At 44.2% G+C, this 26169-nt stretch overlaps 1 protein-coding gene across 1 annotated transcript in view; it reads left to right on the top strand.

Moving 5' to 3' along the window:
- Positions 1-26169, top strand: part of sgsm2 (small G protein signaling modulator 2) — a 54342-nt gene that overhangs the window by 15484 nt on the left and 12689 nt on the right. The window contains exons 3-8 of the mRNA XM_079272453.1: positions 16444-16612; positions 19936-20103; positions 20829-20896; positions 23308-23456; positions 23574-23708; positions 25475-25596. Of these exons, the coding sequence (XP_079128579.1) occupies positions 16444-16612; positions 19936-20103; positions 20829-20896; positions 23308-23456; positions 23574-23708; positions 25475-25596 (811 nt within the window). The remainder of the gene's footprint in view (positions 1-16443; positions 16613-19935; positions 20104-20828; positions 20897-23307; positions 23457-23573; positions 23709-25474; positions 25597-26169) is intronic.

The raw sequence follows: 26169 nt of genomic DNA on the forward strand, positions 1-26169 counted from the left end.
AAAATCCATCAACAATGATAAATAGGTTGTTGATGCAGCTCGTGCTCAAAGCGACCGTTGGCAGCATCTCCAGAACAGATGGGGAAGAAATCCAGAATCTTTTTAAGAGCCGGTGACATAAAGTACCGTTCACACCTCTGAGCAAAGACCCCCGAGCCACACAAAGGAGACTTCTTTTCAAAGCCTTGAAGTGAATTCTTCTGGTGAGTGATCACTGCACCGAGGCTCCTGGAGAGCTTTCATTCACAGAGCGAGTTCAGGCTGCTCCTGAAGCTATGATCCCTCACCAGCACATCTGCTTTAAAGATAGTAATGACACACTTATCAAAGGCAGAGGTTACACTCTTCTTTGCAATTCTCTCGGATCCCAATGCGAGGACGACCCGATCTCCTGACTTGACAGTTAATGCGTTCTGGCACGATCGGATGACAAACGTCGCATTGAAAAGGCCAAAGTTCAACGCGCCAAACCCCAGATCATAAACGTGATGGTGTAGTAACATCACTGAAATGTATTCCGGCTATTTCATATTTATTCCTGGCAATAATTCTTTGGTTCAGAAATGTTGAATAGACCCATCAGATGCTTCATCCAGCATATCTGATATAAATATACCCGAGTCCACTATTTGTATCCATTTGCGAGTGTCTACACCTGTCTGACTGGATGAGTCATGCTGCTGCTCCTAAGTTTGGTGCAGATAGAAATAGAGAAAAGTAAGATAGTCGGGGGGCACCGGTGGAACGACGACCGGAGAGTCCTGAGACGGACGCAAGAGTTTGCAAAGGGAAAAATATAAAAAAATATCACGGAGGAGAGATGAAACTCGGCAGATGTGATCATGATTTTCAGCAGAGAGGATGGGAATCACTCGCTCCTTCCGCCCACTTTCTCCTCGAGCTGCCCGACTCCCACATGGGAACCACAGAGTCTGCTGCTGAACAGGTGACGAGTGTTTATGCAGCAGATTCATGCAGCTTTTCTTTCTCTCGCACAAAGTGTTGTTGTGGCGAGCCGCGAAGAGGATCTCGTATATAAGTGTTTTAAAAAATAGCTCTGGCATCGAGGAGGGGGCGGGCTAAACTTGAGTGTGCCATCGTATCGCTATGACTTTTACAAGAGGTCACATCTCAATCTTCCTCTCGCAAATAAATAGTTTAATTCACAAGAAATGAAATACCCCCCCCCCCCCGCATTCAATACACGGGAGGGTTTGCACTCAGATAGAAGAGATAGAAACCTTTCAATCTCTCTAGAAGAGGCCGAATGGAATCACAAATCCTGCCTACAGTATGAAACAGACTCAAATTAAAGCTGTGCTCCAGGCAACTTATTATATCAGCGGCTCCGAACTCCTCGAGGGATCGGGTTCTTTCACAAATACCCAGTGCAGCTTTAATTAACAGTCTTACCTGAGTCTAAATGTGTCTGTGGTTCTTTTTAACCCTCTGAACCCACCAAAGCAGTTTTGGGGCGTTTTTTGGCTCCCGTGACATTTGACTCTCTGTGTCCTCGTTTGACTCTCTGTGTCCTCGTTTGATTCTCTGTGTCCTCGTTTGACTCTCTGAGGCCTCGTTTGACTCTCTGTGTCCTCATTTGACTCTCTGTGTCCTCGTTTGACTCTCTGTGTCCTTGTTTGACTCTCTGTGTCCTCATTTGACTCTCTGTGTCCTCGTTTGACTCTCTGTGGCCTCGTTTGACTCTCTGTGTCCTCGTTTGACTCTCTGTGGCCTCGTTTGACTCTCTGTGTCCTCGTTTGACCTCTGTGTCCTCGTTTGACCTCTGTGGCCTCGTTTGACCTCTGTGTCCTCGTTTGACCTCTGTGGCCTCGTTTGACCTCTGTGTCCTCGTTTGACCTCTGTGGCCTCGTTTGACCTCTGTGTCCTCGTTTGACCTCTGTGTCCTCGTTTGACCTCTGTGTCCTCGTTTGACTCTCTGTGTCCTCGTTTGACCTCTGTGTCCTCGTTTGACTCTCTGTGGCCTCGTTTGACTCTCTGTGGCCTCGTTTGACTCTCTGTGGCCTCGTTTGACCTCTGTGTCCTCGTTTGACTCTCTGTGTCCTCGTTTGACTCTCTGTGTCCTCGTTTGACTCTCTGTGTCCTCGTTTGACTCTCTGTGTCCTCGTTTGACTCTCTGTGGTCTCGTTTGACTCTCTGTGGTCTTGTTTGACTCTCTGTGGCCTCGTTTGACTCTCTGTGGCCTCGTTTGACTCTCTGTGGTCTCGTTTGACTCTCTGAGGCCTCGTTTGACTCTCTGTGGCCTCGTTTGACTCTCTGAGGCATCGTTTGACTCTCTGAGGCATCGTTTGACTCTCTGAGGCCTCGTTTGACTCTCTGTGGCCTCGTTTGACTCTCTGTGGCCTCGTTTGACTCTCTGAGGCATCGTTTGACTCTCTGTGGCCTCGTTTGACTCTCTGTGGCCTCGTTTGACTCTCTGTGGCCTCGTTTGACCTCTGTGTCCTCGTTTGACTCTCTGTGGCCTCGTTTGACTCTCTGTGTCCTCGTTTGACTCTCTGTGGCCTCGTTTGACCTCTGTGTCCTCGTTTGACTCTCTGTGTCCTCGTTTGACTCTCTGTGGTCTCGTTTGACTCTGTGTCCTCGTTTGACTCTCTGTGGTCTTGTTTGACTCTCTGTGTCCTCGTTTGACTCTCTGTGTCCTCGTTTGACCTCTGTGTCCTCGTTTGACTCTCTGTGGTCTTGTTTGACTCTCTGTGGCCTCGTTTGACTCTCTGTGGTCTCGTTTGACTCTCTGTGGCCTCGTTTGACTCTCTGTGGTCTCGTTTGACTCTCTGAGGCCTCGTTTGACTCTGTGTCCTCGTTTGACTCTCTGTGGTCTTGTTTGACTCTCTGTGTCCTTGTTTGACTCTCTGTGGTCTCGTTTGACTCTCTGTGGCCTCGTTTGACTCTCTGAGGCCTCGTTTGACTCTCTGAGGCCTCGTTTGACTCTCTGTGGCCTCGTTTGACTCTCTGTGGTCTCGTTTGACTCTCTGTGTCCTCGTTTGACTCTCTGTGGTCTCGTTTGACTCTCTGTGGCCTCGTTTGACTCTCTGAGGCCTCGTTTGACTCTCTGTGGCCTCGTTTGACTCTCTGAGGCATCGTTTGACTCTCTGTGGTCTCGTTTGACTCTGCAATATCGAATAATAATAGAATAAAATGTTTTTGATGAAATATCACAATTTTAAGCTTCGTTTGGTTTGGTTTCTCTGATGGAAGCACATGGTGTGTTCAAAGACCATTGGAAAGATGAACATTTGATGATGTTTTTTTCACAGCTTGTGGCTCTGATAAACCGTGTAGGTTTGGTGATTGTTTAAAGAAAACATGTTTTTCAACCCCGCCGGCGGGTCTTGCATGGGTGCTGCTATTTATCAACAAGGACCACGAAAATCCTTCTCGTGTGTGTGTGTGTGTGGTTTACTTCTATCGAGAGAAACGCTGATATTTGCTTTTGAAGATGAGCAGCAGGACAAAGGAACCTGTCGACAGGTAGAACTCTTCAGGATCTTTCTCACACAGTCTGGCTGCAGAGTGTCTGTTTGTGTGTTTTTCTGGCAAACCTGCAGAGGATCAGGGCCCTCTGAGTCTGACAGATTCAGTGTGGAGTGAGTCTCTTGCGTGGGACGGGGAGGATGCTGGAAGGAGAGCGGATATGGCCAGGTCGGCATGGGGACCGATCTGCATCTGGTTGGCGGCGGGTGAAGAAATAAACCTGAACTGTTGCTGCAGCGCGACGGAGCTTCATCCTCGGCCGGAGTCTGAGCGTCATCCTCGGCCGGAGTCTGAGCTTCATCCTCGGCCGGAGTCTGAGCTTCATCCTCGGCCGGAGTCTGAGCTTCATCCTCGGCCGGAGTCTGAGCTTCATCCTCGGCCGGAGTCTGAGCTTCATCCTCGGCCGGAGTCTGAGCTTCATCCTCGGCCGGAGTCTGAGCTTCATCCTCGGCCGGAGTCTGAGCTTCATCCTCGGCCGGAGTCAAGCAGGATGCCGTTATGACGAGTCGGATGCACAAAGAAACAAACACGCAATTTGATAGAATTCTCTCACAGATATGACAAACCCCTTCACTCTGCACATCTGTTCATCTTTGACGACCTTCTCAAATACATGAATACTGCGCACACACACACACACACGTATCTGTTTTTAATGGACATCCTCTGTTTCCACAGGAGAGATAAACACTCATCTTATCTCCAGGCCTTTAATCTGTGTGTGTGTTTATCGCCTCGTGAGTCACGCCTCATCTTTACACCTCGTCCTCCATTCTCTCACGCTTCCTCTGTTCACCTGGTGACTTCCAACACCTCTCTCTCTCTCTCTCTCTCTCTCTCTCTCTCTCTCTCTCTCTCTCTCTCTTTTCTTGTTTCAGACGGTGCTTTTCAATTATTCCTGTTCATCAGTGAAAACACAGAGGAGTGATGCGGAGCGTGCTCGATGTTTAGAGTCTGTGAGTGCTTTTAGATGCGAGATAAAGCAGCAGACGTTAGTGCTGAGCTTTTATAAAGGGATTCAGTTGGCTTCAATAATGGGGGATGAATCATCTAGTTATTACTTAATATGAACAACTTATGAAATGTCGTTAGTTCTTCGGGACATTTGTAAACTGTGGATGTGGATGTTGTCTCCCAGAACTCACAGAGAAATGGCTTTAAGAAGGATTTCAAAGAAAGACTTCAAATATGATCCTTTATGTCGAGTCTAAGACGAGTCCAACTCTGTTGTAGATCGAGTGAAGCTAAAGTCCAAATGGGGACGAGTCCAATTTAGCCTAGAGTTATATTTAACAAAATAAATTCTACAACCAGGCTGACGAAGGAAATGTACAGCGACTATAAAAGTCATATGGTCTCAGCAATACTTCACATATTTTCCTCATTGTGCAGGTCTAGTCTCAAGACATCACAGTTGTGCATACATTGAGATAAAAAGTCTAAAGGTATGATGGTTTACTGTTGCATACAGTAGCAAAGACACACAGACGGTATAAGAAGTGGACGTAGTCGTTGTGACGTCACCCATTGGTTTGTGGACTGAAGTTTTGAAGCCTCAAGGTTGGCATTTTGTCCATCGCCATCTTGGTTTTTAGCCGTCGCCATCTTGGTTTTTTTTTGCAACCAGAAGTGATACAAGAGGGCGGAGCTAAGTGCAACCGAATGACATTTTTAGGCGACCAAAATATAACAATGAACCTTCATGAAGTGAAAGCACACTGTGAAAGGGTTAAAGTTGTAAAACAAAAAAACAGACCAAACAAGGCATGGGAGCAACCTGTCAATCACTGTGTAGCCCCGCCCTAAAGCATCCCCTGCTTTATGGTCTGTGTGACTCTAAATGGACCATAATGTACTAAATGAACATCATGCTGTATTGAAGAAGACTTGAAACTAGAGATTGAGACATAAACTCATGTTTACAATGTTTACTGAGGTAATAAATCAAGAGAGAAGTAAACTAAAGAGCCAAAACACAAAGCACCATGCTGGAGGAAGAGAGAGACGTTTTCACGACCTGGCAAGCCAAAAGTTCTTCTTATTTGCTTATAACTGTTCTATAAAGCATTAGTAAATCATTTATTAACCATTGATGAATAAATTCTGTCAAGGCTATCCTATTAGAAAGTGGTACTTGAGAGTTGAATGTAAACAGCCTAAACATGAAGCCGTATCATCCCTTCATGGAAGATCATCGTTGATCTTTGGATTTATTTCACTCAGTGAGCTGTCGGATGATTCTCCACTTCACATCCACCAAACGAACAGCTTCCAGCGGTGCCGCGGCGGCAGCTGGATGGCGTTTTTCCAGAGCAGCCCTTCTCTTAACTGGCATCGTGTCCCATTACGGAGAATCAATGCTTCCACTGCGAGGAGACAGATGTGCTCATTATGTTTAGAGCGGAGCACTAATCACGGTGATTGTCAGAGGCAGTCTGGGGCTGATTAAGCGCCGGCGTCGGAGGGAGGCTGCTGTGTCTGTTTGCATGTGGCTTCTCACCGGGGGGGGGGGGGTAACGGTGTAACACAAACACACCCGACGACACACTGATATTTAAGTTTCTGCTGAGGATGCTTGATGTGCAGCTGACACTTAAACGGACTGTTTGTGATGCGTGAGGTCTGACGCTGTTTGACGTCACGTGCTTTTCAAGGAGGCAGCTGTGCCGCGTGTCTCTGCTCGCATCGTCTTCAGTCTCAAAACAACAAATGCATGCGCTAAACAACCGCTGAATGTCAGTCGAATTGTAATATTTTAAAGAGAACCGTGCATTTAGACATTGAAACATTAAAGGGGACATATCGTGCTCATTTCCAGGTGCATACGTGTGTTAAAGGTTTCTACTAGAACATGTTTACACGCTTTAATGTTCGAAAAACACATTCTTTTTCTCATCCTGTCTGTCTGAATATACCTGTGTTCACCTTTTGTCTCTTTCAGAGATCCTCCAGTAAAGACCCAGTTTGCACTGATTGGCTTGTGAGAAAAATATGGTGCACTTTTGCAAAGTTGCAGCCCACGAAAACACTGACTGGTCGTCTTATTTCACAGTTTGTGGGTTGGCACACACTCCAGATACTCATACATGTATGTGCACATCAACTGATTTCATGATTTAAGAGCCAAGAACTAACTTTGTGAGTGAGTAAACTCAAAGTAAAGTCACTTTTTTATACATTCAGGTGATTCTGGACCCAGTCTACAGTCTAGTTTTTATTTCAGTGGTGGAATCAGGTCATTTTGTTGCCTCGGTCCAGACCTCTGAATCGCCTCCCACAACTCCAAGTTGTTCCCGGCGATTCAAAAACGGTCTGTTGTGTTTTGTTTTGGCATTTCTAAGAAATAATCAACCATTCTCATTGTAAGGAGGATTAACAATATGGATATCAAATGCTTAGCTACTTCCTAAATCGACATTTTGCTTCCATTGCTGTCAGGTTCACTGATGGTATTTCAGTCTCATTATCGTGCTAAAAAACTCCTTAAATGTGTTGGTACCCAAAATGCAAGATCTTCTAAATCTCGCAGGAGACCCGTTGCTTTCTGGCCGAAGAAACCGTCGAATCGGCCAAACAAGAGCTCCTGACAGCAGGTTACGCTGCTGCGGGCTCTGCCTCTGATGGTTGTGGTTTCTGTAAAGCCAATGAAGTTTGTTTATTATCTGCCAATCTGTGCCAACGAGCTCTTTGCCCATCTGTCTCCGTCTGACATATGCCGTCAGCATGTCAGGAAACTGTGACTCATCCACCTATAATTCAGACAGCAACAGTACGTTTCCTCACGGTGACTGACAGACATCTATCGAACGCTGAAATCTGAATTTGTTGTTTTTTGCTCCTTCCGACGTTCTCGTCCTTTCCTTGTGCCGTGTTTCCGTTTCTTTCCCGCTGTGGAAGCTAGAGAGGCCATGCTGTTTGCGTGGGAGTGAGAGAGGTTGCAACCGGCTGCGAGGGAGGACAGCGAGAGGGATGTGAGGGATTAAGACCAGCGAGGGAAGAGGTGAGAGCGGGTGTCGGTTCTCACAACCCCCCCCTCCTCCCGCTCCATCTGGGCCTCCTCCCTGCTGCAGCTCACCAGGCGGTCAGGACTCCTGGTGCCGGTCTGCCGAGCATCACGGCTCCGAAGAAAGCCGTGAGTCTCAGCTGCTGAGAGCCGGGTGCACAGGAATCGGAAGGAAGAAGAAACATACAGTTAAAGGGCAGGATAGGCGCTCACGCACGCAACGGGAGGCGTCTGCCGTCATAAACATGTCATCCGAGCTCCGTTCCAGGAAATGCTGTCCGATGCTCGGTGGGTGCTTCACTGTGCAGAGAGCGTGACCGAATGATGGCGAGATGAGAGGAGACCGAGTGGAAGAGACTGTTTAGTTCACAGTACAGAAGACACCGAACACTTTGTCACTCCATTAAAGTGACATCGGGTGTCAGCAGTAGCAGAAATACAAAGCTGTTTTATCCTTTTTGTACCCAGATGGAGAAAAATTTAAAATTTTGTATTCACTGCGAATCACTGCAGGCCCGATTTAAAGGTACTGCAAGAATCTTTCATTTGGTGCTGGTTCTGTCGCCCCCTGTGGACTACAGTGGTAGTGTCTCTGAGCACCAGAGTCTCTTTAGTAAACCTCATGTTACTGCAGCAGGTCTGACCCTCTCAGTCCTGGTTCTGGTTCTCCCGTGCCTCCCTTCCCTCCAGCGGGTCCAGAGACTGTTTCAGAACCAGTTAAACGTTCCTCACAGTAACTTTAACGTTGGCCCATTAAACCATAAAATGATTTTTCCGGAAAACATAATAGCAACACGATAAAGGTGGAATGCTGCACCGGGTCCGCGAGGCCGATGGGTTCTTTGACACCAGCGTCGTCTTCTTGGTGAGGACACGCTGGGTCAAATGAAGTATGTACTGGTATCACTTTAAGGGTACTGGTACTGGTATCACTTTAAGGGTACTGGTATTACTTTAAGGGTACTGGTAGTGGTATCACTTTAAGGGTACTGGTATCACTTTAAGGGTACTGGTAGTGGTATCACTTTAAGGGTACTGGTATCACTTTAAGGGTACTGGTAGTGGTATCACTTTAAGGGTACTGGTACTGGTATCACTTTAAGGGTACTGGTATTACTTTAAGGGTACTGGTAGTGGTATCACTTTAAGGGTACTGGTACTGGTATCACTTTAAGGGTACTGGTATCACTTTAAGGGTACTGGTACTGGTATCACTTTAAGGGTACTGGTATTACTTTAAGGGTACTGGTAGTGGTATCACTTTAAGGGTACTGGTAGTGGTATCACTTTAAGGGTACTGGTACTGGTATCACTTTAAGGGTACTGGTACTGGTATCACTTTAAGGGTACTGGTATTACTTTAAGGGTACTGGTAGTGGTATCACTTTAAGGGTACTGGTACTGGTATCACTTTCAGGGTACTGGTACTGGTATCACTTTAAGGGTACTGGTATTACTTTAAGGGTACTGGTAGTGGTATCACTTTAAGGGTACTGGTATCACTTTAAGGGTACTGGTAGTGGTATCTGTGAAACACAGTTGATTGGTTGCTGACGCGCGAACAAAGTCCTTAAAGCGTTATTACACGACAGAACGTCGTCTTGATTAAATCTGCTTTAAAGCCCACCGATCAACCCAATGCAATGCTCTCGTGTTCTTCATTAAGACTGTAATAAATATGAGCCTCAAACTCACTCATGGCACGAAGGTAATAACAACACGAGTTGAAATGAACACGTTCCCTTTTGTTAATTCAAGACCTGTTTCAGTGTAGAGTGGGAGGCTGATGGTACTTCAGTAGAATAAATAAGAGTAAATATTTTGCAGCCAAATCAAATAGTTTACAAGATATTCAACCTTTGATTCATTGTAATACATTTAATACTTGACTCGTATGAAGGTAATAAAGTGGCCATGAATGTGAGATATGAGTTTACAGATCATTACAATCCCACCTCAGCGTAGTGGAGGTTTGTTCGTGGCGTTTTGCCGGATTCACGCGTTCATTTTGTTTGTTGGTCCTCTGGTGTTTTGGAGGATGAAGACGATTGACGCCTCGGTGCGTGAAACAAAGCTTCAGAGAGCTTCAGCCACGACGAATGGGAAGAGGAAGCAAACCAGGAGGGGCTTGAAAGACTGGCCTCCATCTCCAAACGTCAGCAGTGCAGCCACTCAAACCTGAGTTTGATTTCAGGATCAGATTGTTGCTGTGAAACTAAACTGTTGGGAGACACACATGAAAGGCTGTTTGGTGTCATAATGAACTACGTCCATCAGATAAGAGCTGTTTGTTTCAAAAACGTTCCCATTAAACATGAGAATGTAATTTTAATTATTCGGATCCCTTCAAAATGAGACCAATTAAATACAACAATGTCTCACTGGCAGATGCAACAAAACAAAGAAAGCATCTGTCGTTTTCACACAGCGAGAATGATTTGCATTTGTTTATTCGTGGCTTTAAATATCAAGTTGTTATTCTGTGATTCGTCCTTCTGCGAAACACGCACAGCTGCTGAGTCGTGAGTTGCGTTTTGTGACGATAACACTGATTTACTGTTCCAGAAGCAGACAGATGTTCGGCCTTCAGATTGAAACACATTTGATTTACACGGAAAATAATGATAAACTCAAATACAGCCCACGGATTTTACAGTTGGCCTTAAATACCAGAGACCGTTTTAAAGAAGGACACATCACCTATTGTTGGTGGACTGCCCTTTTGAAGCATTGAGTTTGGCATTTTGGGGTTTTTTTAAGCCACGAGTGACCATATTTGGAAGAGAAGGTGAAGCTGGGGAGGAGGTATCGCTAGCACAGCAAGTTACCAGCTTGCTAGCGCTAGCTTGGTCAGCAAGCGCATCCAAAAATCAACTGTAATATTAGGATGGGTAACGTATTTTTTGTTATTGCTCTTTGGCTAGCTTAAAACTAAAATGTGCTGACTGGTTAAAAACAATGAACAGCCGACTCGTAAAGAGTGTCTTTGGCGAACAAAATGTTCGAATTAACTTTCATGAAGGGAAAACATGACAACTCCCAAAAACAAGTTTACGGCTATTTAATAGTACACAGTGACATGAATACGCATCGCTACGCCTCTGTCCTGATTGGCAGGTCACCGTGTAGCCCCGCCCTAAAGCATCCCCTGCTTTATGGTCTGTGTGACTCTAAATGGACCATAATGTACTAAATGAACATCATGCTGTATTGAAGAAGACTTGAAACTAGAGATTGAGACATAAACTCATGTTTACAATGTTTACTGAGGGAATAAATCAAGAGAGAAGTAGAGTCATTTTCTATAGACTTCTATACAACCAGAGGAGTCGCCCCCTGGTGGACACTAGAGAGAATGCAGCTTTAACACGTGAAGCTTTGGCTTCACTTCTGCCTCTTGCGTTATACCCTCTGCTTGATTCTCGCTCTGTTTGATACGTACTGTGAGGTTCAGTTTCAGTTTCATGTGAAAAATGAGCAAAAGGATAATCTGTGGCATCAGAAGCAGCAGCGAGGCTCTGACCTTCTCCTCGCGGTCGATTGACAGCAATGAGAGCGAATGATCGACGGCAGGTCACTCCAACCTCCACAAGAACATAATGCGAGAGCTCCTGACTGCGTGTGGCAACAAAAAACAACATAAAAATGCTGATAAAAAAAGAGTCTAGCGGCATCATCCCCGTGAGGCTGTAAAATCCAACATTTACAGGAACTGTTTTTCGGTGCAGAGTTACATCACAGCTCGTCTCCTCGCATGAGCATCAGAAAGACCACAAGCAGAGAGACGCGTCGTACACGCAAACTGTGAGCGTGTGCACGTGTTGTCTAAATTTGTCCGTATTACTGGGAGTTAGCGTCGTCGTTTTTTTTTCTGTCACGAGGCGCAGACGCTTATCTGAGGATGGCAGCGTTGCCATGGAGACGTGGCTCTAATCAGTGGAACACCTGACGCTTCACTACCGTCTCTCGTGGCTTCTGGTTCATGTCTTCTCTCAATTAGCTCCGAGGGAGAGAGAAAGAGAGAGCGTGGACGCGAACGGGGAGAACGAACTCAGCAGATGGAGATGCTTTTTTCAATGGAAAACATAAAAAAAATTGCATTCCATTGTTTTTGTGAAAAGATCCGGTCTTTGTGCTGCAGTGACATGTGTGAAACACAGAAACACTGACACAACATGTCCTCGGTGGTCGGTCTGTAATTCGGTGATGGACAGAGACAGAGTGGAACACTTGCTGACATTTGTTCTGTTTTACCGACTTAATGAGAAGAGAAATGACAAACCAGAGCTGGAGAATCCTTATGGGTCATTAAGTCCGTCTCTGGATTGTATCAAGCTTGAGTTTAGAAAGTCTGAACGGCAAAAATCTATATGAAATATGATTTTTGCAAATCAGATCTACACCACATTTGGAGATGTTTTGAATTGCGATTCCAATCGGATTTCTACGTCCGGATGCTCTGGCATCAGATTTTAAAAAGTGTTTTGCGTCACAAAACAAACACATCTGGACTGAGGAGGAGTGACGTAGAGACCTGTCAATCACCGTGTAGCCCCGCCCTAAAGCATCCCCTGCTTTATGGTCTGTGTGACTCTAAATGGACCATAATGTACTAAATGAACATCATGCTGTATTGAAGAAGACTTGAAACTAGAGATTGAGACATAAACTCATGTTTACAATGTTTACTGAGGTAATAAATCAAGAGAGAAGTAGAGTCATTTTCTCATAGACTTCTATACAACCAGAGGAGTCGCCCGCTGCTGGACACTAGAGAGAATGCAGGTTGAAGGCACTAGAACATCGGCTCCACTCGAGGGTTGTGTCAGTCGTGGTGTATTTAGTTTGGAACAGAGGTCAGCAGAGGATTGCATCGCTCCAGGAGTCCTTTGAGATGTTGTCATGGACATTTTGTCAGATTTGAACACTGAGCCGCTCTGTTCTCTGTGTAGAGAACTAAATAAAACATCCACAGCCACCTTTCAAGACTACAGGGGAGAAGTGACAGATAGGAATGAGACTAGCGCGCCTTATATTGGGTGATTTATCTTCTCAGGTTCCTGCATTTCACTTCATGTTGTTGTTCTCACTTGTATTTATCCATAACACACACAAACCACTTTCATATGTTCATAACCATTCGTTTGCATTTGGATTATCTCCCACTACAACACATACACTTCCTCACGCAGCAGTTTCAACACACGTCACATTATAATATCTGCTGCTCTGTTTCTGCCCGTGTCGGACGTGATTGGCTGTTTATCAGCAGTAATATAAATGCAGCCTGGATGGAGAAGTAGTGGAGTTGACGGTTCATCGGGGTTGTTGAAACACAGTTTTGTGCTCCAATGTGCAGCTGCAGCACTGCGACGCGAGTCGAACTGAAAGGGTTCTGCAGTCACGACTCTGATGCTGTCTGGCCGGCCCGTTTGGCCTCCTGGGCTTTCTGCTCGGCACCAGTCGCCGGCACCACCAGGTTGTCACCGGCCGAAGGTGTTTGTCTTTCTTTGGCTTCACGTCAGACGCTGTGCTGTTCCTCTCTTTCCTTTCTGTTCACACGACCGATGGCCTGTCAGAGAGACTTGATTGTAGAAAAGTTTGGACCTGCACAGCGAAGAAAATGACTTTTGAGTCGTCGTCCGTGGAATCTCACAGGCAGTTTGAGAATACAGGGAGCAAACAGACAAGAACCTCATGAGCTCAGCTCACAGTATAATGTAGTGATGAGGGATTTAAACTGATATAAAACTGAGATGTAACATCTTTGATTTCTATAATTCACTGCTCGTCATCAGATTTTCATTCTCATTAACAGGATACTTTTCATCTCCATGTATACTTTTACATTTGTTCACAATACAAATCCAATGAAATCTATTTGCAGCCTGAATAGGATGAAGTGGACGTCCTGGTTATGTGTCCCTTCATCATTATACTGGTTAAATAGACATCGTCCTCCTCTATTACTTTCCTCCACCATCGCCTTCCTATTTCTGTGCGCTCATCCGTCTGTACTTGGAGCCCCGGCCGTCCATTGGTTGGCAGGTCATTACGTGGACGTGAGTTTCCTAATGAGCCCATTAGCTGCTGCAGGCCGTCCCCTCCGCTCACTCAGCAATCCTTCCTTTGTTCGTGGGCTCTCCTCCTCCACACTTTACAGTTCGTGCCATCATGTCCTCCGTCTAACCCCCAATCACTGAGATCAACTACCATCAGTTACGCGTCGTAACGTAATTCTATGAGTATGAGCGGAGCCTCTAAGAGCCGTGGGTATCGCTTTCATCACTGCACTCGTGCGGAATCGTGTATATTATATGATTGGATTGTCATTGATAAGCTGAGTTGCAGCTGAATAAAGGTTCGGCTAATTTTGATGGTTTCATACACTGCTGCGTAGCTTAATCGATGACGATTCATCGTGTTTCATTTACTATTTAGTATCAATCAGAACCCGGTTGGGGGTGTGTTTGAATCATTGACTGTGTGTCAGACCACTTAAAGCGAGACCAGGGCATCAACGAGACCCGATCAGTGTGAGTCTCACACTGCAGACGCAAACCTGAAGGATCCACATCCCCATGAAGACACCCAGTGAAAACACACGAGGGTTCCTCTTCATCTATCTTCTTTAATGCCACAAATATGTTACATATATATGTGTGTGTGTGTGTGTGTGTAACATGAGTAATGTCTGATAGAATAATCAACAGGAGTTGCAGAGGTGAATCTTCTATGTGGGATCAGCGTTCATATATTCAGATAGAAGCTGCTGCATACTTCCTGTTTGTTGAGAATAGACTGAGCAGCTGATTCAGTACATTCACATTATTCACACCCTGTTTCATCTTCAAGGTGTAGCCAGTCACGGTGACGCCGGCTCTTTGATGGGCTGCTCTATTAATAACACATGCACGGTGTTCATTTCAGGGCTGTGTGGCTTTCAGGGAAACAGATTTTCCTTTTGCCTTCGTTTCATCGCACGCACGTATCAGCAAATAACGCGCTTGAAGAGATATCGCACGTTACGCAACGTGACTCCCCCATCCGTGAGGGCGAGCTGTGTTATCCCTGTAAATGTTGTGCAGAAGTTTTGGACTCCTACACATGGACACAGTTATGCAACAGTTAACTCCAACCACGCAGACGGACCAGCCAACAACCATCCTGCGAGTTCCTATCAATAACCAGCTCCCACTGCAGTCATCGGCCAACTGGCTTCATCACCAATGGAGGCACGGCATGAAGAGAAAAGCCCTGTTTTAATTTTACATTTCTGTAATATGGTCAATCCAGTCTTATGGAGGTACAAGGGGAGCGACCGGCGCAGGACGGCTGTTCTCACACAGCGTGCGTACCTTTACTCTACTGATCCACGTCATCATTAGCAGGAAGTAGAAAGACAAACTCTCAGTGCAGTCTTTGAAAGCGAGAGGATGAATATCGAGACGTTTGTCCTGATACATCTCACACAGTTCATTCATCTCTCTCCCTGCGTCAGTAAGCTTCATCTTATCTCTGTGAGTAGCTTCTTCAGTCAATCGGGTCTCAATCAATATTCTATTGGTTCCCTGGTCAGCAGTGAGGGGTCTTCGGGGGCCCGCTGTCGATACGAGACGATAACAGATATTCCTTTGAAGCGCTTCAACATCCGTTTTAAAAAATGTCTTTCACACTTTGCATCGATGATGATGGGATCGTCCATCTTTGAGTCGACACGTCGGTGATCTATCGACGTGGAACAGCTTTAGACTGAGGCTCCGCAAATACCGTGTCCAATAAAGTCATTGTTTCATCAAGTGATGAAGTACAAGTACAATACAGTTTGAAACTCCCCCCCTTTTGTCTATCTCAATTCCTATTGGCTAACTTCAACAGTCTCCTCCTCCTCTCAGGACCCTCGCACGGGTGTGATCTGTAATCGCCTGTCTAGAAATCTCTCTGTCCCTGAGCCTCACTCTAAATACATTCAATGACCGTCTGTTATGGCTTCACCCTTTTATGATCAACATTCTACATAAAAGATAAGAATTTGCAACTTTTGGCAAAATCTTCACATAGATATGAAGGTGCTACAAATTCTACTAAGATACACTTCTAACTACAAATCCTAAAACACTTCTACAATTATGATTCATTAATTATGAATTATTAATCACTTCTATTATAATTTCTTAAAACACACTTCTAAACCCAAATTATAGTCTCGGCTTTCTTCTTATAATTGATGAATTGATGAATTGATGAGCCGTTCTCCTCATTTCTGCTTCTGAACACACTTGAACCAATTATCTTTCACTGTCCTCCATCCTTTCATTTGGCCAATACTCTCTCATACCTGCTGCCTTCCTCATGTGGGACATATAAGCCTCTCCTCTCTATATTATAATGTATAATATAATATTATTATTATATATATATATATATATTATACTGCATATATAGGTGAGATCAGAATCATCTCTTTTTACTTCTTTAAACACATTTTACAGACTGTTGTTTTATGCGATGTTGTCTTTTTACTGTTTTATTTTACTGTTAATACCTTTTTTTTAAATTGTTTTATTTCTTCGTTTGTTCGTATCGTATCGATTTAGTTTTATTGTTGAATCTATTTGACTGTTTAATCTGTTTATTCAGGGTTTAATGTTACTTGGTTGGGCTTCACTGCTGCGCTTTGTCTGTCAAAGCGCAGCAGTGAAGTTATTATTATTATTATAGTTATTATTATTGTTATTATTATAGTTATTATTATTGTTATTATTCCCGGTGTTGCACTGGAGACTGTGCTGACAGCTCACTGCTACACCTTCACGTCTGTTGCTGTTTTATTGCCTTGCTTTTGCTTTGTCTGTCACAGCACTCTGTAACCTCTGTTTATAAAGCTGCTGTATAAATAAAATGCTGTGTGGATATTATAATATGTCCTTGCTCTTGTCCTCTCTCCCCAGCTGCCATCGAGGCCTGCCTGGGTCACCTGCTGAAGAGACGGGCGGCCGGTTTCCTCCGCAGCGACAAGATCGCCGCCCTCTTCACCAAAGTCGGCAAAGTCTGCGACACGGTCGGCGAGGTTTGCCGTAAAGTGCAAGAGCAGCTGCAGCAGCAGTCTGAACTCACCAGGTCGGTCTCACGGTACATTACATTCACACACTCTTCACACCGACATTTCTGCCAGTTGGCCAGTTTTAAAGTATTACATCCATAGATTCATTTAGGCATCAACAGTCTTCCATTCGTCGTACACCAGGTCATACTCTCCACACAGCCTCTGGTCAGCTGAGTGTTTACTAAAGCTGAGCAATCTGTGTGCACAGTGCGATCAGCCTGTGTGTGTGTGTGTGTGTGTGTGTGTGTGTGTGTGTGTGTGTGTGTGTGGACCTGCTCACGTGTTTCTGCGTGCATGTTGTGTACACACAGAGTATGATACACTGCTTTATCTGCAGGCACTTAGGTACTAGCCGAGCTGTTTGCGAGCCCATTAATTGTCCATTAGCCACATGTCTCTCTGCAGAGAGAGAGGTTTCCCCAAATGGAGGAGAGAAAGCTTTAGTGCAACAAGCACACACACACACACACACACACACACAACAGCTCTCAGTCAGAATGGTGTAGCGACTGACACACGTTGTGATTCAGGAGTTAAACGGGCGCTCCGTCTTCACATCAGCCGCCGTCTCTCGTTCAGCCGTCACATCTCATCGGCCTTTATTTCCCCAGAAACACAACATCGTATGGATCTGGTCTCACCCTTCCACACACACACACACACACACACACACACACACACCCCTGTCATCCCACCTCAGAGCTCCATCTCCCATTTACCCTGGTTACTATGGCAATGTGGTGAAAAGCGTGAGAGAGAGAGAGAGAGAGAGAGAGAGAGAGAGAGAGAGAGAGAGAGAGAGAGAGAGAGAGAGAGAGAGAGAGAGAGAGAGAGAGAGAGAGAGAGAGAGAGAGAGAGAGAGAGAGAGAGAGAGAGAGAGAGAGAGAGAGAGAGAGAGAGAGAGAGAGAGAGAGGACGGACGTAATGCTCGAAACCCAACACACACACACACCACGACTCGGCTTCTTCTTTTTACCGCCCTGGTATCCAAGAATAGACTTTATGTAAGAAGTGGACGTGTTCGGCGTGACGTCACCTGTTGGTTTGTGGACTGATGTTATGAAGCCTCGAGTTCAGCGATTTCGCAGCCGCCATCTTGTTTTTTTTTTGCAACCAGTGAACAGGAAGTGACCATATCTGGACTGAGGAGGAGTGACGTAGAGACGTCGTATACGTCCCTGTAGAGACCTGTCAATCACCGTGTAGCCCCGCCCTAAAGCATCCCCTGCTTTATGGTCTGTGTGACTCTAAATGGACCATAATGTACTAAATGAACATCATGCTGTATTGAAGAAGACTTGAAACTAGAGATTGAGACATAAACTCATGTTTACAATGTTTACTGAGGTAATAAATCAATAGAGAAGTAGAGTCATTTTCTATAGACTTCTATACAACCAGAGGAGTCGCCCCCTGGTGGACACTAGAGAGGATGCAGGTTTCAGAGGTTGTCACCTGAGTGTAAACAATCTTTTAATCATCCTGTGACCGCGTAGAGAAGTGAAACACAGAACAGCAGAAAAGAAACAAGTTGAGGCTCGAACGGAAGGTTTGACATGAAGAGTTCAGGAGGAGACGCTCATGTTCCACGTCGAAGCAAAACTCTGCAGCTGTGATCGAGAAAAGGAAGTCTCCTCTACATTCTGTCTCTTCTCTGACATCATCCGACACACACACACACACACACACACAGACACACACACACAGACACAGACACACACACACACACACACACACACACACACACACACAGACACAGACACACACACACACACACACACACACAGACACACACACACACACACACACACACACACACACAGACACACACACACACACACACACACACACACACACAGACACACACACAGACACAGACACACACACACACACAGACACACACACACAGACACACACACACACAGACACAGACACACACACACACACACACACACAGACACAGACACACACACACACACAGACACACACACACACACACTCACACACACACACAGACACACACACAGACACAGACACACACACACACACAGACACACACACAGACACACACACAGACACACACGCACACACACACACAGACACACACACACACACACACACAGACACACACACACACACACAGACACACACACACACACACAGACACAGACACACACACACACACACAGACACACACACACACACACACACACACACACACAGACACACACACACACACACACACACACACAGACACACGCACACACACAGACATGCTTCTTCACAGTGGTCGGGGACTGCAAAAATCGTGACTTTCCACACACACATGAATGCTGGGTGGGGGGGGGATTGCTAACGTCGTGACTGCGGTAGCTGAGACAATTCCCCCCCCCCCCCCCCCCCCGTGTGTGGATGTTTTACGTCTGATTGATGCCGAGGTCCAGAGATCTCACTCCGTCTCTCTGCGTCGTGCATCTTCCTCCTTGTTCGTGAGTTACTCAGCTCTCTCACACAGAGGAGCAGCGTTGTCCGGCATGCTGCAGATTTATGACTGCAATGAACGCCGGTATTTAACAGCTCGTTATGCCGTTGAATGTTGCCTCCAGGTGGTCGATCATTTCCATATATTAGCCTTCACATTGCTTCCTTGTACCAACTTTATTCGCGCACACGTTTCTGCAGATGTGTAGCTTTAAGTTGTATGTTTTGAGTCAACTCTTACTTTTACGACACTCTTAATTCCTCTCTTGTTAAACCATAATTGGCGTCTTATAGTAGACATTAAAGGGATGTTTTGAAGTAAGGTACTTCTTCATAGTCGGTGTATTACTACAGTATTACTACAGTACATGGTGTACCAGCACGGGAGCAAAACAAAGTACTGCTGTGGACGTATTTTAGACGTCTAAACAAGAGCTGAGTTTGGTGAATCTGACTTAAAACACCAACGTTACACAATAAGACAAAGAAACGGACCGATGGAGGCAACAGAAGAGCAGCGACTCGCTCGTCCTGTGAGGCGCTTTTACGGTTTCCATCAGTGGAGTCTTGTGTCTTTGAAGAGAGTGGAGACAACAGCTTCATTTCTGTCTGACAGCAAGTGAAAGAGTGAACATATGGTTCTGTTCAAAAGGATTGTTGCACATTATTTCCTGCAGAAGTAGGAGGAGCTCTACAGTTTGATGGCAGCTGGTAGAAAAGACCTCCTGTTCCGGTCCCCTCTCGTGGTCTCAGTCTTTAACAGTTCATAAAGGTCTCCGTTAAGCAGAACACAGGCGTGGACTCTTCTCTGTGCTGTCCTTCGGGAGTATTGACCGGTGCTTTGTTTCCCCTGCAGGAGAACCCAGAGCGTTGGTCATGAACCTCTGAGGCGACAGGGCTCCTCCACCACCTGCCGGCCCCCTCAGCCGCTCTCCGCCCAGGCCATCAAACACATCTGGGTCCGGACGGCTCTGTTCGAGAAGGTCCTGGACAAGGTGGTCCAGTACATCGTGGACAACTCCAGGTGATGCCTTTCATTCTTTTAATTCGTGGCTCGCCTGGCGTTTCACGGCGCTGACTCGCAGCTTTTGTTGAAGCGGAATGATGAGTCGCCTATTTCAGTATCCCTCTCTTCTTCTGTGGTTTTCTCTCTCTGGGTTTGTTTTGTTCTGTGTTTCAACAAGATGTTGAATGCACTTCACTGATCAAAGCCTCAAACGTGAAGTGCATCGACGCGGTTCACAGACTGAGTTCACCTCAGAACATGTTGTGTGGTTCTTGCTGATAAAGTCAAGGAAATAAAATGATACGAGATGAAACTCCATTACTGTGGCAGCAAATGTCAAAGCATGATAAACAACAGGAATGATGTCAAATCAGCTCATTAAAAGGCAACAGTTTCCTGTCGTATTCAGTCTAAAGAGATTAATAATGAGGAAGTTGCTCATCTAGAGTTGCTGTAATCCCTTTAAGGAACAAAGTGAACGCAGCACTATTTATTAGCAGCTGTAAAAGTCATGATTCCGGCTGTTGTATAACTGAAATACAATCTCTTCTGTGTGTTTTACGTCTTGTTTTTAGCATGAGACGGCAGCGGTGCCCGTGCGTGGTACCAGATAACTTCAGTTGAGCTCTGACGTGGCTGGTTTCTGTCGTTGTGATCCAGCTCCCAGGATGCACTGCAGCCGGTAGTGTCATGATGTTTCCCTTTCATTCACTTTTTCTCGTCTGTGTGTTTTCTTTCTGCAGTAAATACTACGAGAGGGAAGCTCTGATGCATGACTCAGTGTTCGGTCCCATCCTGGCAGCCCTGCTGGGTGAGTATATCACACTGAGCTTTAACTGCCAACATCACCAGAGGCCAGTAACAAAAAGTACAAAAGCACAGAACCCACATCATCTCTGTGCTGTTGAATCAGCTGTTAGACTTGAAAAAGACTGAGCTGAAGGAAAAACTAGTGCGACGCATCCTCACGTACGATGTCCGAAATTATTTTGTGCGTTTTCCTACAAATCTCGAGCAACACGTGTCAGTGTACAGTCTTTCCAAAATAAACTTCGGTCTTCACAGGAACCTACTCGGTTAGGTTTAGGACAAGATCGGCTTTGTGATGAAATAACTGCAGAAGTACGGAAGTCAAATGACGGATAAATCAACGTTGACAAACGTTTGCTGGAGGAAAGACCGATTGGACCAAACTCATCCTGTGTGTGCCTTTGTGGTCGTTACACTTCCTGGTTCATGATTGGTGGAGAACATATTTGTGGGATATCGCCGAAATAAAATGTTGTTTCATATTTATTCTCATTATTATCTACCCAAGATATTCCTCGTCGTCAGTGTTTTATAAAAGGAAAAAGACAACTAAAGAAATCTTAAGTAAAGAAGTTAAAATTAAACTCCAAAGTACAGTTTGAATTTTGTCCTGCGGTGTCAATTTCAAGTGCCTTAATCATTCAGAGTGTTAATTGTGAAGAAGAAATGCTGCTCACAGCTCACTACTATTACTATTAATACTACTCACACCTGTGACTGTATCAATAAAATATGTTTTTAAAGAATTGTGAATTACTCATTCATGAATCGGCACAAAACAATACGAGGCTGATGGGTCCAGTGTGTCCGATCAGCTGTGGACAGACAGACAGATGCACACGCACACACGACCAAACGCATGATCCCCTCCAGGCTCACGACAGGAATCTGCAGTCATAGAGAAATGACTCTCGGAGCAATTTGTGAGACAAAGTAGAGCGTCGTCCTCTCAGCGTGCGTCAGAACATTGAACACACAGAGAGACACACACATGCAGCGAGGCGGGAAAATGAAGCACACGGCTGAACTGACTGAACCAGAAGAAGAGCCGTGAACAGTGAGACACTCGGTCCACTGAGGAGGCAACGAGCTGCAGAGTCAGGACACACTGGAGACACCTGGTGGACACGTGAGGAACAGCAGGCACACAAACGCACATCACCATCTCCACATTCCATACAGAACTACCGTCAAATATGTGAAGGTTTGCGGCACACAAAACGGTGATCAATCTGTGACTTTGGACCCTTAAACTTACTATTTCAAATTTGAAAATGATATATTTATATTTGCAGTTAAATATTGTTTCATATATTCGGTTTTGTTTGCACCACCTTCTTTGAGAAGTTCCATTTCTGCTGTTTATCAAAACCACCACCCAGTTTTTAATCTGTTTCTAATTATACCTCTTGCTCTTAAAACTTATAACCATTCTTAAGACTTATTTCTACTGTTGACGTTCTGAAATGATGATTTACTGGTTTGTGTATAACTTATTCGAGCAAAGCTTCAGTCAAACCAGTTTAACTCTTGAAATGATGAAGGCACTTATAAATGACAAGTTATTACAAAATGTAAACTTTGGTGTTTTTTACCTCTTTACTTATTTTTCTTTCTACAAAATGAACCAAAACAATGAGGAAGATCTCGGATGGATAATAATGAGAATAGATATGAAACTCAATTTTAATTGTAACTTCTAAACGAAACGAAACGAAAGATAAATCTGCTTATTTACATCTTTCTATGGTTATTTACCAGCTGCTCTGAAACTGGAGTTAAATATTACGTTTATTTTCCTACAAATAGTCCTGTACCTTTAAGAAAAGACCCAACAATAAATACATCTAACAAGTGATATGTGTGTACATCAAGAGCCTTCCTCTGTGTCATAGAGCTCTATTGTTGTACATGAACTATTTAAAAACACACCATCCCACACACACACACACACACACACACACACACACCATCCCACACACACACACACACGCACACACACACACCATCCCACACACACACACACACACTGTCCTGCTGCCCCAAATGTTCAATGTGATGCACTAAATGTGGATTAATCCACAGATGAAAATAGTCCCCAACAAATGCACTATTTCCTGCTGTGAGTAACGTTTTAAAGGTGATTGTATCTGTTCGTATGGATTAAAGTCTGATGACCATAGTCAGTTGTTGTCATTAACATCAATAAATAAGTAACTTCAGACTTAAGTAGCAAAAATACAAACAAAAGCTGAACATTAATATGAAGATTTTTAAGATGTTATCATAAACACTACAGGCCCGGTAGGGCAGATTAGATTCAGTCATTTGTTGGAATGTAGTGAATTCCGAATGGTTTGAATTGATAACTTGTGCAGCCGGTGGGTCTGATAATGTGCGGTGTGTTCTCAGTGGGGCCCTGTGCTCTGGAATACACCAAACTGAAGACGTCGGATCATTTCTGGACCGACCCCTCGGCCAACGAGCTCGTCCAGCGCCATCGTATCCACGGAGCCCACCGGGGCCAAGACACCTCATCCGGCCGCCGGCCCGCCCTCGGGGTGAGCGTGGAGGCCGTTGTTCCTACATCAGGCGTCGGCGTCTGGTGCTGGGAGTCGGTGCTGAGCTCGTGTGGGAACTTGGCTGTTTTTAACAACAATACATCTTCTCTCTTGCAGATCCGTAAGAGGCAGTCGAGCGGCAGCATGTCAGATGACCGGTTTGCTGCGTCAGCGAGGGAGTACGTGGAGTCTCTTCACCAGAACTCCAGAACACATCTTCTCTACGGCAAGAACAACGTCCGGGTGCAGCCGGTACGACCCTGTGACCGGCTTTAATAACAGATTCTCCACTACAACTAAACTCCAAGTTGGTTTTCTCCAATAATCCCACAGAGCAGACGCATTTATGTGATCTGTATTTTGGTTGAGAAACACTCGGTGGTCCTGATCCCACTCGTTCTTTAACGCGTAACACTTGATGTTCGGTGCATGTGTGAAATATGTGACACACTTAACGAATCAAACAAACATCCTGATGCTCTCTGTTGGCGATGAAGAGCAGCACAAGCGCTCCCCTACGCGTTGTGTCAGCCGCCGTCACGTGTCTGTCAGACGGACTGGTGTTGCTGAACTTTTGCAACTTTATTCTTGAATTGCAGAGAACACAAATATGTTGTGGGTGTTTTGAATGTCCGCAAAAATCGAGCGGAAACACATTTGAGCTGTCAAAGTCCAGAGGTTTAGAGATGAATGAAATCATTCACGTGTCATTCACTTGAACAGGTGCTTCATGCACATTGAAAGAGGTTAAAGACACAAAAGCGGACGGAGGAGGGAAACATGCTGACGTGAGCAACTTTACTCCGCAGAGATAACAAAAGTATTTGAACGTTTTTCCTCCATAAATTGATGCATAAATATTCACCAGAATGCAGGCGACGCAAAACTAATTCTTCCATAAAGAGCGATCATGAAGAAGAAAAATCTCCCACAAGTCTTTGAAAAAAGCTAAATTTCTAACTTTAGTTTTCAACATTTTATTTATATTCTCTCCAGACCTTAAGAAACGTAAAAGAGAAGCGTCGATCCGGCAGCGTGCACGAGTCCAGGCAGTGAAGATCGATCGGTTCCTGAACTGAGTTTACGTGACGGTTGTTATTGACATAAACATTTTTCCGACATAAACGTGCAGCACAGACGGAGAGACAGCTGGTGAACACATACACAGCCAGTGATGGTTATTTTGGTCGATTATAGTGCACACACACACGCACAGTATTTAGTATGTGTGATCTTTGAAATGAAAGCTGTCTGCTGTGTGCTCCGAGCTGCCAAGTAGCTGCAATGAGCATCAGCCTTTGACTGAGCGGCTGTAACGCTCGAGGCTCGGCGCTCATGCAGATGAATGCAGCCGCGTGCTGAAGACGATGCTCCGCTCTGAGTCCAGAGCAGAACATCAGGCCTCATCCACATACATCCTGCTGAGAAGAGTCCACAGCAGGATGCACGACGTCTTCTTCTTCCTACTTCTGTTCCTCATAATGATGAATCTCACTGTCCTCTTAAATGAAGGTGTGTTCCACTTCATCCTAATTAGCAGGTCAACTTAAATATAAGATATAAATATAAAATATAATAAATGTCCAAAAAATATCATTTAAATCCTTTATTGTACAATTGGAGACTTGAAGAAAAATGCTAAAATATATATAATTTTTCTCAAACAATTCAGCCATCAAATGTGTGCAAGTGTCTCTTTTAAAGATACATTTTTTATCTGAGCACAAATCCCAAATAAGAACATATTTGTGAAAGTCAAAATATTTTCAAAAGAAGTCGGTGAATGTCTGTTTAAAATTGAAATATGTTATTCAACAGTATTTTAAAGCATCTCAGAACTTATCCTCTTTGAATATGATAAAGATATACAATTAAATTACAGTAGAATACACTCGGAGGACCTGAAGACCTGTTTCAGATCATCTAGTCTGAGGTTTAAGTGTATTTCAGAGGTACTTCACACCTCAACCCTCATGTTATTTCCTCTCTTCTTCTTCTGTCTCCGTCTCCGTCTCAAGAAAGAGATGGAGGTGTTGCGGGGCTACTTCTCGCTCCACCAGGCCGGAGATAACCTGACCCTGAAGTGGACGCCCAACCAGCTCATCAACGGCACGCTGGGAGACTGTGACATGGAGAAGAGGTGGCCGAAACACACCGATATGTATTTCTAGACAATAAATCAATGACCTAAAGAACATTTGATGACACTCGGATGATTCCTCTGAAGCCTCATTTTACACCTTTGTTTTACCCCAAGGTTAGAATAGATTTTATTTATTTTATTTATTTTATTTATTTTATTTATTTTATTTATTTTATTTATTTTATTTATTTTATTTATTTTATTTATTTTATTTATTTTATTTATTTTATTTATTTTATTTATTTTATTTATTTTATTTATTTTATTTATTTTATTTATTTTATTTATTTTATTTATTTTATTTATTTTATTTATTTTATTTATTTTATTTATTTTATTTATTTTATTTATTTTATTTATTTTATTTATTTTATTTATTTTATTTATTTTATTTATTTTATTTATTTTATTTATTTTATTTATTTTATTTATTTTATTTATTTATTTCATTTATTTCATTTATTTCATTTATTTCATTTATTTCATTTATTTTATTCATTTTATTTTTATTTTGTTTTATTTGTTTTATTTATTTTATTTTTAACCCGGCAACATTGTTTCACATTCGTT

Source organism: Melanostigma gelatinosum (genome assembly GCF_949748355.1).
Source record: "Melanostigma gelatinosum genome assembly, chromosome: 7".
NCBI lineage: Eukaryota > Metazoa > Chordata > Actinopteri > Perciformes > Zoarcidae > Melanostigma > Melanostigma gelatinosum.